The following is a 15,313-nucleotide window of genomic DNA, read 5'->3' on the forward strand; positions in this document are numbered from 1 at the left end:
AAGATACAAGTACAGACACACAGATGGGCATTTCCTTCCTAGCATCAAATAAGCAAAAATCTACCTAGTAAGCTGCGTGGTCTGTACATCTCCATCTTTGGCACTGAAAATGGACCCTGGACTCTCCACTTTAAAAACATTAAATATCAGTTGTCAGAATGCTGTTGGTTAAAGTTTATACTGCATGGTATGCCTCTCTATGCAATACAAAACAAGGTAAGGAAAATTTTCCTACATTTTTATAGTCATTCTTGGAGTCAGTAGCTGCAGTAATAATGCCTGGGAACACCGATTTTTCCTGGATTTTCATATTTTGAAGGAAGCCCAGGTAACTGGTTCTTATTGTGCCAACAGGAGACAAACAGAACAAGAAGCAGTAAATGCCACAACGGAATAATTTTATTATCCGATTCAACCACTGAAGTATTGTACATTAACTCTACAGTATGAGACTGAAGACTTAAGTGTGAAAAGTAAAGTCTACCACATCCCTCTCCAACAATAGCTGAAGCTGTTCTTGGGGAGGAGTAGGGAGACAGGGCTAGTCTCCCCATTAGGACTAGTTGTTTTCCTCATCTCTGCTGTGGACTGACGTTTCTGAAAGACTTTTGTTGTTCCTATCAGCTTAAATCTCCGTTGGGGAAAGAGCAGCAGCTTTACAAATGCCTCAAGAAAGCAAAACTGACAAAAGTCATTGTTATCAAACTGACACACGGTAGAGCCTCCAATAAGAGGAAACTTCAGTTATACAGAGTCTTGCTTTGAGCAATACCATCCAAATGCCTTGCCTGTTCACTTCCATGCACGCTAGCTGGACTCAACAGCAACATTAGTGGCTGGAAATGGGGCAGTAAGAAAGCATTTACAATTTATATGCGGACTGGAAACTCCACAAGGTTCATTCTGACAACCTGTGATAGAATCCTTCCCGGCTCCAAGCAAACCTTCAGAGCAGCCTGGGCTTGCAGCTTCGCGAGTTGATTCAATTATTTGACACCAGATACATGTTTTGAGCATAGTCAGTGCTCATCAGTTCTGATGCTCTGGTCAACTCCTCATCAGAGATCAGCAGAGAGTGATAAGGCAACTGGACAGGAGACAGGTTAGTCCCTGTTCCTGTTTTCTTTGTTTCACAGAAAACATCTGGAATTGAGTCACCTGAGACAGAAATCAACACTAAGCCCTTGTCCAGCCTAGCAGGCTGCTTAGCCTCATTAGCCCTGCTGCTTCTGCCAACAGATGCCCAAACACTAGCTGAAAGGTGTTTCTTTTTTCTTTTTTTTGAGTAGTGTTTTAATCATAACATTTTTGCCAGCATCAATCATTTACGTGTGCAAGCACTGGAGCCGCAGCTGTCATACTCCAGGCTTTATGACACATCATGGGAAATTCAATCTTTACTGCTGATAGACAGGCAGCTGCGAGCAAGGAATGCTCACTGCAGCTGAACAAGGGAAGCTGAAGCAAGTTGTCCCCCCACAAGAAGGACATGGACCTATTAGAACGAGTCCAGATGAAGGTTATATGGATTATCAAGGGGCTGGAGCACCTCTGCTACGGAGCCAGGCTGAGGGAGCTGGGGTTGTTCAGCCTGAAGATGAGTAGGCTCCAGGGAGACCTCACAGCAGCCTTCCAGTGCCTATAGGGGGCTTCAAGAAACCTGGCGAGGAAGTCTTTGTCAGGGGTTGTAGGGATAGGACAAGGGGGAATGGCTTTAAAATAGAAGAGGGTAGATTTAGACCAGATATAAGGAAGAAATTCTTCCTTACAGAATTTCTGGAAATCCTTGGAAGTGTTCAGGGCCAGGCTGGATGGGGCTTTGGGCAGCCAGGTACCCTTCCAGGGAAGAGTAGCAAGGCCACAGTGGGTCTCAGCTCTAACAAGCTGTCTCCACAAAGGAAAACAAAATAGTCAATACTCTGAGCATCTTGATGCAATCTGTTTCAAATTAGCTCTGTTAAAAGACAGCAACTCTGGGCCCCACTTTGTTCCATTTCACAGCTCTGCTGTTTTCAGGACACGAGCTCACATCATGCCTTACAATACACTGTGCCACCTACACATGCTAGATTTTCAGCTTCTGTGCTAGACCTTTCAGCTTGGTGTTTTGGTGCACAGCACAGACTCTGTAGTCTAGCAGAGTTGAAGGAACAGAGTCTCGGGTCCTATCTTTGGGTCCTGACTCCTGGGAACCAAATAGCAAGACAACATTCCCTCTCATAGGCCACACTCTTCACACAGTTAAAATATAACAGGACAAAACATAATCCACGCAAACATATGTCTCCTCAGTCAAGTCCCTGCACTGTGGGGTTACAGCCACCAAAAATATATTAACAGCTAATGAGCAGCAGAGACAAAAGACTTCGCCATATAGAGCTGGTTTCTCATCTGCACATAATCTAAATTCAGCATAACTGAGGACAGCTTGAGTTGGCAATTAGCTGTAAGCAGTCTTTCAGTTCACACAGTACTGGGCTGTTCCCCCATTCTAATTTAGAGCAGCACTTATGCTTTTCTGTCCTGGCTCACTGAAATTTGAGCTTGAATTGGCATATTCAAGCCTGGTCTCTAGTGAAAAATAGCAGTAACTGCCTGTGGCAGTTCTGTATGACTAGCAAGTGTAAAGGCTGCTACTTACTTTAATCTTCTGGATCTTGGTGCTGTTTTGGGCTGGAGATTCATCTGGTGGCATTAGACAAGCATATAGGGCCAATCCATCCTCTTGCCAGGCCTGCTGTAGCCCTACCACCTGAAACGGAGCTTTGGGTCCACCTTTAATTTTCACAGGAGGCACCTGTAAATCCATTTGAACATAATTTCATTTTTAGATGGTTGTATTTAGAGACTGAAGGTAACCCCTTATCTTGCTCTGTTGCTTTTGAGTAGTCACATAATATACAATAACCCAGGGAGCACTCTCACTTGATTAGTGGATTAGCTATGGTTTAGCCACTAGAAAAATCAATAAAGACCAAATTAAATAGGAATTACATGTAGGTTTTGATAAGTCATAGGATTTATTTTCTCAGTGAGGACTCTCGTGACTTGCAAGCTCTGACTTCCACCAGTTTCACTAAGTGAAAGCAAGAACCTACATTTGTTCTTTAGTCCAGCAAGAAATGAGAACCGAGTCCCTGTCAACACTGCCCATTCGTGGCACTGCATGCTGCCTTTGTCAATGATAATGAAATCAGTCCGATCTCGGTTCAAAAAACAGTGCTCAGTGATTATGCCATTCTGAGGAGCTATTGCAGGCATCTTTAATAAGACTTCATCTTCCCTATTAGGGATCTCTAAAAGGCAGAACCTCATCAATCTCTGTTCAGTGAATCCACCTTGTAGTTAGACTTGAGGTGATTTCTTTCTGACAGATTTTTTTATGTGTGGGAGGCATTCTATCTGCCAATATACATATCTGATCCAAAACAAGGAGGATAAAAAGGGACTTGTGCCAACCTCAAGATAAACACTGGGCATCTTTTATTGTGAGCATCAGTTTTGTTCCAGAGACAGGATTCCAGGAGTAGAGACCACTTATTGGCTCACCAGGCTGCCCCAAATGAGGCTGAAACAGGATGCGTTTCAGCAATGGAATACATGAGAAACCTTACCGTTGGGTAGAAAAAAGACAGAAAAGATATCCAAAACAGCCTGGGAAGACATCACAGCACTGCAAAGCATCCTGAAACTTGGGTAGCGGGTGAAAAGAGGGCAGAGGACCATCAGAAAGTCAGATACAAGCAACCAAAGCCACAAGAAAGAGCAGTAGCCATGTGAGGCAAAGATCCCTGACCCAGATTGTGTACTAGATGAAGAGTCAGGCAAGTTTGAATTACAGGACTGTAATTCCTTCCCAGGGTTCTGGTGAATACTGAAACCACTTAAGCCTTGTTCTCATGGTTTACACTGTCACCGTGATCTCTAGATAGATTAATAGCTCTGCTATTCACTGCATACATAAAACAAAGCTATTTACAGTGAGATAAATGCCTTTAAAAATATATTCTCAACACAAGGCGCGAGTGCATTTTCAAACTGTGGAATTGGTCAATTGTATCACTCAAAATAGCACTACCAAGTCCTTGACTGCCTTGAATACTGGTTTCGCATGGGACTTTCTGTAGTAGTTCTGCTACTGGAGAATGCTGTCATCTTTACCACATTCTCCACTAGTAGAAATCAGCATATCTTCAAGGAAGTCAATAAAGACATGCTGATTTACATAAGCCAGGAAGCCAGTGATTCAGTGGAATTACACAGATGATCAGCAGATGAGAATTTGGTCTAAAATGCTTCAACTTTTCTTTCGTTACAGAAACACAGACGTTTTCATTGCTATCCAGCAGCTGTTTGGGAACCTGTCTGAAATCAGTTTGTGGCTTTTACTCCGATTTTCATTGGACATAAAGTCCATCACAACATTTGACCTTCTTAATAGAGGCAACGCTGAACCCTGGAAGCTGAGATGCCCTTTCAGGCTTGAAGAGAGCTGCTGCAAGTCAGAGCTCAGGCATTTTAAGTGGGAGTAAAGGGAAGAAACCTCACACTGCAGCTGTTCATGAGCTAACTATTTTCCGAATGGAAGATTCAGACTCTGGGGTTGTTCAAGTGGCAATTTTCATTAGCACCGAACTAACATTAAGGAATGTTGGCAATGTTTTAATGGAAGCACGAACATCATTAACAATTAATACTGTTTAAGTGGAGTTTAAGTGATTTAAAAGCCTTGTGCATGCTGTCCACTCACGGTGAAATTTACGTTGAGCACATGGATAGGTATGCCAACATCTTTAACAAGGGAAGATAAGAAGGCCAAAATGCAGGGTGGGGGGAAAGAAAAAATACTTCCCATTTTTCTTAGAGGAAAAGGGTAGCATCAGATGAATGGGAAGAGTGAAGGTTTCTTTAGAGGGGAAAAGGTGTGATCGGAAGGACAACTAAGACAAAACAGACCAGCACTTGTTCATTGCCCTCTGGGCTATCAGAAAGGATTTGTACTTAAATAGAAGTGTCGAGACAAGTGAAAGGATGGAAATGTCTCCATTTTGCTGTGGATGAAATATAATACTTAGCCCTCTGCTTTCACTGATCACTTTTGATTACTTTGAGTCTGCCTCGCTATTTTTTAAAATTAATTAATTTATTTTTACTTTCTCTGCTGTGCTCTTTGTAAACTACAGGCATAATCCAGCAAAACTTGCATTTAAAGACAAGGTAGGACACAATTTCCCCTCCGTTTAACCACTGTTCTGTAGCTGTTGGAAGAAAGCAATTTTGAGAACCTATTCACTAGAGGGAAAAGCACACCCTTAATCATGCAGAACCTTCTTTTGTGCAGTCACTGCACATACTCACCAGAGACAGAAGCCACGTCACAAGGGCATTGTAGATGTCGGCTGCTCTCAGCTCTACGTTAGGCACCTGCCCACTGCACTGATCTGTAGATATCTGGCCACAACTTGACAGCCGAATTGTCATAAGCAGCACCTCATTTTTCATAGGGGCCGATCTAGGTAATGTGTCAATATCTGGCAAATAAGAGGCTTCCTGTCCAAAAAAAAAAAAAAGTCATTTGGATTACTGGAACAGTGTTCATCATCACGAATGAATTATATTCATTGCCATCATAGGAGGAACAATTAATATCTAGTGAGCATTTATCAGAGAGGAAGTGGGAGCCAAAAAAGCGAGGTCATTATATCAGTGACACATTCTGGAGCACTTCAGTTTTTCTTGGAGAGCTGTCACCTGGGTCTTCATTTAGCCTAATACTGCTCGGTAAATGGAAGATTACGTGGTTACAGCTGGATATAGCATGATAAGATTTACTCTGTATTCTTTAGGATTTGGCACTATTTCTTTTAAAAATCAGTGAACGCCTTCAAGGCAAGCATGGCAGAAGTGTCAAAACTTTCATCATTTTCTGCTTCATCTACATACCTCATTCACAGATGATGATACATTCAAGTGAATTCATTGCCTGTCTTTTACTTTAGCATTGATACTTGGTTATTTAGGATGCAATCCATCTCCTTGAGGAGACCTGTTCTTTAACAAAGAGCCCCAACCTTGAATTGTGGGATTATAGTTTAAGGGATCTCTTGTTTCTCCAAAGATGCAATAACTGTAATTATTAGCTGGCTTGCTATTCCTACCTATGTTCAGCCTGCTGCCCCTGACATTTCTCCTGTAAATTAGGAAACTAGTCCCTAAAATCACAAAGATTATCCAGTACACATGAATATTGTTCCTCGACAGGTATGATCCTTGAATAAGGACCTTAAGGCCCGCACCCCCAAGGCATGCTGAGAGCATGTATTCTACAAGCTTCGACACACATTCATTTACAAGTAGCTGGAGCTGTTTATGGTGGTGTTATTTCCAAGCTACTAGTTACAGCATCAGATGAAGGCTATGCTCACCACTTCAGAGTCAGCAAAGTGCAACAAGACTGCATTTCCTGTGAACGTCAGTGCATCAGTGCAATCAGCCAGCAGACTACACTGCTAATTAAGGTGGGCAAAATTAATCTGAAGTGACCTACTGTAGTACGAGCCTAGCAGGCTCCCCTTTCTGTGAGCTGAGCTGTGGGAACACAGGAGGAGCACAATGAGAACAGAAGGGTGTTGAGGAGCAGCTGGGCAGTTGTTTCCAGTTGCTCCAAGTAGCCCTTAATGAGGATGTCTGCCCATGCCTTTACACTGAATTAACCTTAATTTGATTTACCTGGATGTACTTTGGAAGAAAAATCAGCTAAATCCAATTAAAGCCACTTTAATTCTGAATTAAAACGTTCACAAAGGTGTTTAATGACTAATCCATTTGACAAGTTAATGTAGCTTGACTTTTGTGCCTGTCCTCAAAACACAGGATTCCTTAAAATGCTTTTCAAAAAAACCCACCCATAAATACAAAGCCACAAGCAGATCTACTGTGTTGCCCAGTTATTTTACTGCTAAGGTAGTTGCCAACAAGCACCAGATAAAAAGTGCCATTAGTAATAAAGGAAAAAATAATCATGCAAAATCTTCTGATGCTGCAGATCTGTAATACTGATGTTACTGTAGTCCTAGGGAGCTAACATGGCTTTGACACTACCATCATAATTCTACAAGGAAGAGGCCTGAAAAGAAACTTGGAGATTTTCAGAATAATATGACCTCCTGTAGCCTGTTTGGAGATGTGATTCTTTCTTCCTCTCTCAGCAACCGTATGGGGAGTGCAATCAATGACTGGAGGTAACTCAAGAGCTAAAGATTAAACCAGGATCTATTCTTTAAGCAGGAAATTTCAAACTTTTGCAGATCTACTTGGCCCAGTGGCATGGGAGGGCTCAGTAAGTTTTCTGACCAAGCTCAGATAAGACTTTCACTTCTCCACTTGTTAAGGTTCTTCCTGAGAGCGAATGAGGCTTTGAACATTGTTCTTTGCCCTTTTCTTCCTCTGTCAGCCTCCTTACCCAACAAAGATCTAGGCAAAGAACTTAACTAATTGCAGAAATACTAAGACTAATTAACAAAAAAATGAAAAGGAGCTAATTCTGTTTAATTCCAGGCAATACCTGCTGAAGTCAGCTACATTCAGTGCTTTCTTAGTACGCCTTTGCTCAGCATTGTCCAATTTACCTAGTCTACCTATGAAGAGATTCCAATTTCCCTACATGTTACACTGACTTTTGTGACAGTATTAGATTGTAAAAAGATAAAAATGACTGAAATCCTGAGCTATTTTTGGTTGCTCTGGCTAGAATTGTGCTGTCAATCACAGACAGGCTTGCAGCTGATTGTACTCAAGTACCAGCAATTACCATAGAGTAAATAAGATAAAATTTCCTATTTCCAAAGTGCTTGCTATTTTATTTTGCAATTATAGTTTACAACACTGCAGCTTACAACCCTTCAGCTTGATTTTCCATCCACCCTTCCACACCCAGTTCTGGCCACAATTCTCTACTGTGACACAACAACAGTGCAAGCAGAAGCATTGGGCACACTGAGCAGCCAAGGAAGAACACATCTAGAGGTCATGTTAAATAGATATTAAAAAAATAAATTAAATAACCTACCCCCAAATCCACACTGAAAAGAAAGGAGGAGAAATTAATTGCAAGATGCCTTATGGATATCTATGCCTTCTAGCTTTCAGCTAAAAAAAAAAAAAAGGCAATTCAAAGGGATCTGCACAGATCTGCTTTTTTTTTTTTTTTTTTTTTTTTAAATCAGAGCTGTTTATAATCACAGCAAGCTGAAGCTTAGTGGATACAAGTTTGTCAGCCAAGACTAATGTCATTTTGTTTCTAATAAAATAGCTCTAATTGGTTAAATGATGCTTTTGTTGATGGTTTCTGAAAAGACTAGTTGGCATTGCTTTTACTACGCCCGCACACCGCATTGGACAAACAGCTCTGTTGCCCTAGAACTCGGAAAGATTATCAAAGCTGTTAGAGGCTGGAACGACAGAGCAGCAGTTCAGGAGCCAAGGGGGCCAGCTAAGAACTTTGCTGCTGGCTCCCAGCTAGGTATAAGGCCGATGGCAAGTGAAAGCGATTGCCATCCAACTGCTGTTTGAAAAACACTCTACATTATGCGTTTGGAAAGTTCCTATCACTGCACGGATCCAAGAAAGCAGTCAGTATTTCTCATCAGAATCAGCTCACCCAGGCTGAGGGTTACCTCCCAGGGGAAGGGTAGGTCAAGGAGAAGCAAACTTTTTACAGGTACAGCCTCACTTTTGCAAATAAAGACAACTTTAGCATTTTCCTTCTAGCAGTTTTTTTTTCCCAATACAAACTAAACTGATGCTAATGCTAAAGAAGGCATCATGTTCAATCAAAATAAACTCTCTACTATGCTGAGCAGACTCTATAGCATGGAGAGCTAAATGAAAGCATCTGCTGCATGTGAAACATATAAGTTATACTTACTGAGTCTCCTCCTTCTTTACTGGAGGAGGTGAATGAGGGGGAAGGGGAGGAATAGGAAGAATCTTCCTCTCATTGGCTGAAGGCTTAATCAAAATAATTGTTTTCAGCCATGTCTAAATTTATCCTCCTATGTCATCCGCACCCTAGCTTGGATCGCAGATTTCAGAGGCAATCCCTGATGAATGGCAAATTACTGACTGCAGAAATCTTCTGCCAAATGATGCATCTGCTGTACGTTTGTAAATGTGAACTGATTTCTAGGTACTTTAGCAGCTCTAGCTAATTTCTCTAATGAAAATTCTATACTCTCATGCTGAAATAGCTCTAGCATTGCATGTTCATGCTTCGCTAGAGGCACAGCTCACAGTACAAAACACAAGCATGCTGATTATGTGGTGATACATCTATTTTCCATGCAGTCATGTTGCTAATGTAGGACAGTAGATAGTTGGGATACATTTAACATTTGTGCCCCTCTCTCCAAACCAAAGCAGATAACGCTTTCATGGCTTCTAAAAATTCTTGCATTAGATGAAGCCATATTGGAAATGTCAAGTGTTTGTTCATTTTCATTCTGTAGGGAAGGAAAAATGATGACAATGCCATCTGCTAGATTATCTGAAATTCCACATTAGATGGTGGAATAAACCGTGAAACTATTCAAAGAACTGCTTTATCATTGCAAAGTGGGAGAACAGATAAGAATGCGGAAAGTATCTGCATTTCCTGTACGCAACTGGCAGAACATACTGTAATTAGAAAGGCAACATTTCATAATAAAAAGGAGAGTATGATGGATGTTAATGGTCTGAATGGTCTTTCTGTTAATGCATTTTTGTACTAGATTCACTCTATATAGCACGAATGGCTTTCTGAATATCAAACGTGCTGAGGTTATGGACCTGAAAAATATAATGGTAGCAAGATATTATTGAATTTTTTTTTTTTTGATTTGAACTGAGCTTCAGATTGCTAAAATGGAAGAGGTACAATCCTCCAAAGCAGAAAACTCTCCCAGAGTAAGATTGCAGGAACTCAAAGACCTGAGAAACAGAATCATTATTTGTTATGATCTTGGTAGTTCTCCAGATAACCTCACACAATATGTAGCGCCCTAAGTTAAAAAAAATAAAGAAAAATTCTTTGCTGAAAATTCTTTTAATGTTCTGGACCATTATTCTTAATCTTTGGCATGAAGAATATAATTTCTTCTGATTCAGAAGGAGACACCTATCCATCCTTGGCATCATGGAGGTGCTAAAGCTAGCCAGCACCTCTGCTGGAGCACAAAGAAGGTAAGTGTCAGAGTGAAATGTCAGCTCACCACCAGCATTTACTGAGCATAGGAATGCAGTTCAGAGATGGCACAGAGGAAGAAACTGAGCTCTGCATGGCTCAAAAACCAAGGACAGGAAAATTCACTTTGTACACCTTTTCTTCTTGCTGCCACCCCAGCATCGTCAACCCCAAATGCAATCTAAAGTAGCTTTATATCCACCACAGCTCTGGCAGTCAGTCAGTGATAGGCAGGATCAGTTACATTTCTGGGTCAGGATGTGTCATTGTTCTACAACAATCTCTTTTCATCCCATCTCATCCTATATTCCCTATAAGGGATTTTTTACCTGCTTCACTAGAATTAACGGTTAGCACACCTGTGCTGCCAAAAAAATATATAACCCTTCTGGCAGGAGAGTCAAGGACACGGCCCAAAGAATATGTTAGAGAGACACTGTGTAATCATTCAGGATCACACAGAGAGAAAAGTATTTTTGGCCCAAAATTCAACGTACTTTTGTTGTTGTTGTTGTCTGCAGTGAACAAGACAAGTCCACAGCATTAAGCGTTTGGTCCTAAATAAGAATCTTGTACCTTAGGGTATGCTCTCTGTCTTAACCTGCTCAACTTTTGCCTGTGCTGCCAGTACTCCTAATGCAAGCACGCAGCACTGCCCTTGTCACGCTGTCTCTCGTATACGCCAGTGTGAGGTTTACCGGGATTTCTTGCTCTGTCCTGGGTTGGGAACATTATCACCGTCTGAGAATCTTACACAGCCAGGTAATGGTCTCTCTTGGACAACGTTTTTCTAGTCACTCTGAGATGACTAGATCAGAAGAGTATGAATGAAACAAGAACATCTATCAGGCAGCAGTGATGGGAAAAGCACAGTCAGAGCTGCTACGACTTCCTTGATAAAACTGCTCCCTGAAATACTTCATTAGCACAAAGAATGTTCTAATTAGTAGTTAAAGCCAGCTAGGAGTACGTGTCAAATACCAGCCTAGTTTTCAGATGACTGAGGACCAATTGGACCAATTCCAACATAATTCATGAGAACACAGAATGTTTGTGTGGTTATGAAGCATATTAACTAATCAAAAATGTTTTTAAATGGTTATTTTTCACCTAAATATATTCAAGAAAAAATGTGTAAACTGAGGCCATTTGGCAACAAGTCTGAATGCTGCTTAAAACATTCAAGTAACTGGCAAAAATAACATGCAAGAAGCAGCTGTTTTGCACACAATTTTTTCTTTATTAGCTAGAAGTGGGAAAATTTTCTGTCAAAGACTCAACTCCTCAGGTAAACAAAGAAATGCTCTGAAAATTGCACTAAAATTTAAATCAAGGTAGCATTGAATCCCATTTGATTTTGTTTGCTTTCTGAGACATAATCATTAAAAATGAGAAGTGCCTTCTCCATGATTGGTGTTTACATTACAGTAACACTTCGGCTTGGAGGGATTCACAGCCTCATTGTGCTGGTATTCTATGCACACATAACAAAAAGCTCCTGCTCTACTGAGTTTCTACTCCTGGTTGACAAGCAGCAGCTGAAATATGTAAAAGAAATTAAATTACTTACACATTTCATGTGAACACGGTACTGGGAATTAGGAACTTTTGCCTTAGTCTTGGCTCTGGAATGGATTATTTCTCTATGGAACTGCAAAGTGAGTAAAACATTTCCTTATCCTAGATCCCCGCTAACTGAATTAAATATCAAAAGCCTGTAAAATACTCCAAAGAGGAGCAGAGTAAAATTACCAAGAAAGATTAAGAAAACTTTTTTAAACATTACTGAAACAGCATCATGTCTAAAATCCAAGCACTAGTATCTCTATCTTCTATTGTTCTTCAGCTGATTTCAAACTGTCTCACAAATGAAATATGCTGTCATTTCCATACCTGCAGCAGGGAAGGAAATTATACACAGTCACTTCAAAAACCTGTGATAGAGCATGGAATCGGTCCTCAGCCATCTGAAAACTAGGCTGGTATTTCACAACTGTTCCCAGCTGGCTTTAAATACTGCTAAAAGGACACGAGTAGTTTGATACTCCAAGAAATTCATCATATGCTTATCAACTTAGGTAAAGCTGTGCTTTTTTTTTTTCTGTTTTAAAAAACCTATTTATCTTGTCATGTATTTCTCTGATAGTATATGGAAATCCTCCCCCCCCCCAAAAAAAAAAAAAAAAGTGGGGAGCTAACTATGCAGTCTCTTTTGAATCCTTCTACAGCTCCTACAGCTCCAGTACTTAAGTCCCTCCCAGTGTGATGTTGCCAAGTCCCTGATTAGGGCAATACACTAATGGACATAGGAAAAAGGCATGCTGGGAGGCAGTGTCATGCCCAAACTCAGAATGAGCTTAGCAACCCTGCAGAGCAAGCGTGATAACAGGTTCTGGTTTGGGCTATCCATACAACATATTGCAGCATTGCTGGTTTGCTGAAAGCTCAGCTGATTTATCCAGAAGTTTTACCAGAGCTTAAGTGGCCCGCTCTTCAACCTCTCGGCTGGCAGTTCATAAATGGATTGTGTCCAGCTTGTCATACAGGCTGTGTGATCTTGTGTCCAGCTGCAAAATACTATCCATACAACCCTTTGGACCTCTGAATTCTCTAGGCCGTAAATATGGGTCCTCTGTGATTTTGAGAACTCCTAAGTGCTTACAATCTCCAACAAATCTTGTGGGAACTCCACATGCTTGGCACATTGCTGGACAGAGCTTTATGTTTTTAAAATAAAGCTAACTGTAAGATTCTTCCACTTGGTAATTTCAGACAAAGCCTTGAATTCCTTTCAATAGCCCTGCCACTAAGAATGTTTGTATAATTATTTCTGTAATAAAGTGTTTACAAGCTGTAACAAAGCTTATCCCCCTACGTGTCAAGGTTCAAGGCTGTGGTCCAACCAAAGTCATGATGCTAAGCAAGCAGGCATGAGGAAAAACTAGGAATACAGTTTAAACTGTAAAGCTTCTTTAACAATAGCATTGCAGCTGTGTCAGACATGCCTGAACAGCGCCTTGGAAGAGCAGAAGGCCACATTCAACCTCCTTTCATCTACAAATAGCCTCACAGGTCTCAACCATGAGGTAAGGCCAGGAAATGGGAACTCCCATTTGGGAGTTCCAAGAAAGATGCTCATGGCAGAAAGTATTTCTTTACATAAGTAAATTTGACTGGCACTTGTTCATATGCATTACAACCTTATTGTAGCTGGTCCTTCTGCCAGCTAACACAGGACCTATCAAAGAGCAAGGCCTGAAGAGACACAAGGTGCAAAAAAGGCTCTCTGCCCTCCTGCCCTCTTCTAAATGAGAAATAAATATTAGCCCATGGACATCTTACTCTATTGTCTTCTCTTCAAGTTTAATCTGAACCATTCTTCTAATGTGAACAGAGGAGTGGTTAGGACCTCTACTGGCAGCAAGTTCACACATGTAATTCTGGAAACTCTATACCTTTTACTTATATTACCCTTTCCCTTAAGGAGCAACAATGAATGCTCCCATCTGTCAAGATCATGCAGAAGTATATTCAAAAATAAAATAAACTCATTTTAATTTCCTCCAAGATGTGTCAGAGAATATAAAGGACTAAATAATTCACATTTCCCTATGGCCATCTCAAACTCCCATCAGAAAAACAGCACAAAACAATCTCATCTTTGAAAAGACTTAACTGTCCCATTCTTCCATAGCTGGTAAGTACAGTGGACAAAGGTGGAAGCCCCTGCTAAACAACCAGACCGGGTCTCTGTGTGGACATTGAAATGCAAAGAAGTTCTCTACAGCATTTTGTTAGTCCTGCTGTGTTCAGTACAGAATGAGTGTCTCCTGGTTCTGTGCAGAGGTGCAGCAATGTGGCTGAGAAACCTGCTGAAGCAGACAACAGGTTATTAAAGCAGGATTAGTGTATGTCATGTTTAACTGCTCTTGCTGCATGCACAGAACTACTGGGAGAATTATCAGGATGTAAAGTTCCCGACTTGCATTTATCTGTGCCCAAAGCGTGCCAAAGCACACACTTCCAGTAACATTTATTACCCTGAGAACACAAAGAGCAAGCAAGCAGAATGCCTGTAGAAAGGAAGTTGTTTGTGACAAAGACTTTTAAGGCTTAGATTCTCTGCTTTGCCTGCTAAGGCAAATCCTCAGGATGCATCTGCGACATCCAGGGCCGTGGCAGAGGCAGTAGCAGCCTTAGTTCCTCTAGCTTGTTAACCACAACCAAGGGGACCATAAATCAGTTGAACTCAACCTAAGCACAAAGGACTCTGCCAACAAATCCTCCCATTTTCCTACTCTGGTACCATGTGGGAAGATGAAGAGGAGGCCAGAAATACAGGCCCTGTGCCAGCTAACAGTTGCCTTTGATAGAAAAACATTTTCTTGGGAACTTCCATGCTATTCTGAATCCTGTGTGCTGGACTGGTGGTACAAACAGGAACCTTGGCCTTCTGTTTCTGCAAGCTAAATTTAACTACATCATCTCTAATTGCTTTAGTTTATTTTTAAGCCTTTCTTGAGTCGAGGCAGCAGGTTCATTAAGTACAAGAGATTTTAATCTTGCTCCAGGAACTCATTAAATACCTCACTGTGCAAAAAGGGAGGAATTCAGGGGCCATCTGCTGGCTGTTTGGCACATCACTGCTGGCCACAACCCCAGACAGAGTCAGACCAAGAGAGTGAGAAGACCTAGAGTGAAGGACAAGCCAAATTCAGTTCTGATGCCAGAAAAAGGCTGAGTATGAAATATTTTGCAATTTTTAAAATTAATTGTTTTAAGCTATAGTAAAATAGTAAGGGCTAAATGCTGGTATCTGTTACCTTCACAGAGGTGCAAATGTAGTAACTGTTGTGGTCCAGCATAAATGAAAACAACACTTGGTCACTAGGAGATTTAACATTGCAAGATTAGTTTCAGAGTAACAACATATAACAAAGTTCAGTTACTGTGTGACAAGATCATTGTAACTGAAATAAGATACAAGTTTTCCTTGATTTCTGCAAATATGTATATGGCACCAATGTGTTGGAGAAAAACTGGCATTTCTGTGCAGAACCAGCATAAAAACTATTCCTTTCATAACTGGTG

General features: G+C 41.0%; 1 protein-coding gene across 8 annotated transcripts in view; it reads right to left on the reverse strand.

The window, feature by feature from the left end:
* DNAAF8 (dynein axonemal assembly factor 8) overlaps positions 1-15,313 on the reverse strand; it is a 103,761-nt gene that overhangs the window by 67,311 nt on the left and 21,137 nt on the right. For all 8 annotated transcript variants that reach the window (XR_011803498.1, XM_072023718.1, XM_072023717.1 and 5 more), the window contains 2 exons: positions 5,359-5,550; positions 2,642-2,797 (listed from right to left, as the gene is read on the reverse strand). Coding sequence is in view for 7 of the 8 variants with exons in the window: in XM_072023718.1 (XP_071879819.1) it covers positions 2,642-2,797; positions 5,359-5,550 (348 nt within the window). In the remaining variant the exon portion in view is untranslated. The remainder of the gene's footprint in view (positions 1-2,641; positions 2,798-5,358; positions 5,551-15,313) is intronic.

Source organism: Anas platyrhynchos, chromosome 15 (assembly GCF_047663525.1).
Source record: "Anas platyrhynchos isolate ZD024472 breed Pekin duck chromosome 15, IASCAAS_PekinDuck_T2T, whole genome shotgun sequence".
In the NCBI taxonomy this organism is placed as follows: Eukaryota; Metazoa; Chordata; class Aves; order Anseriformes; family Anatidae; genus Anas; species Anas platyrhynchos.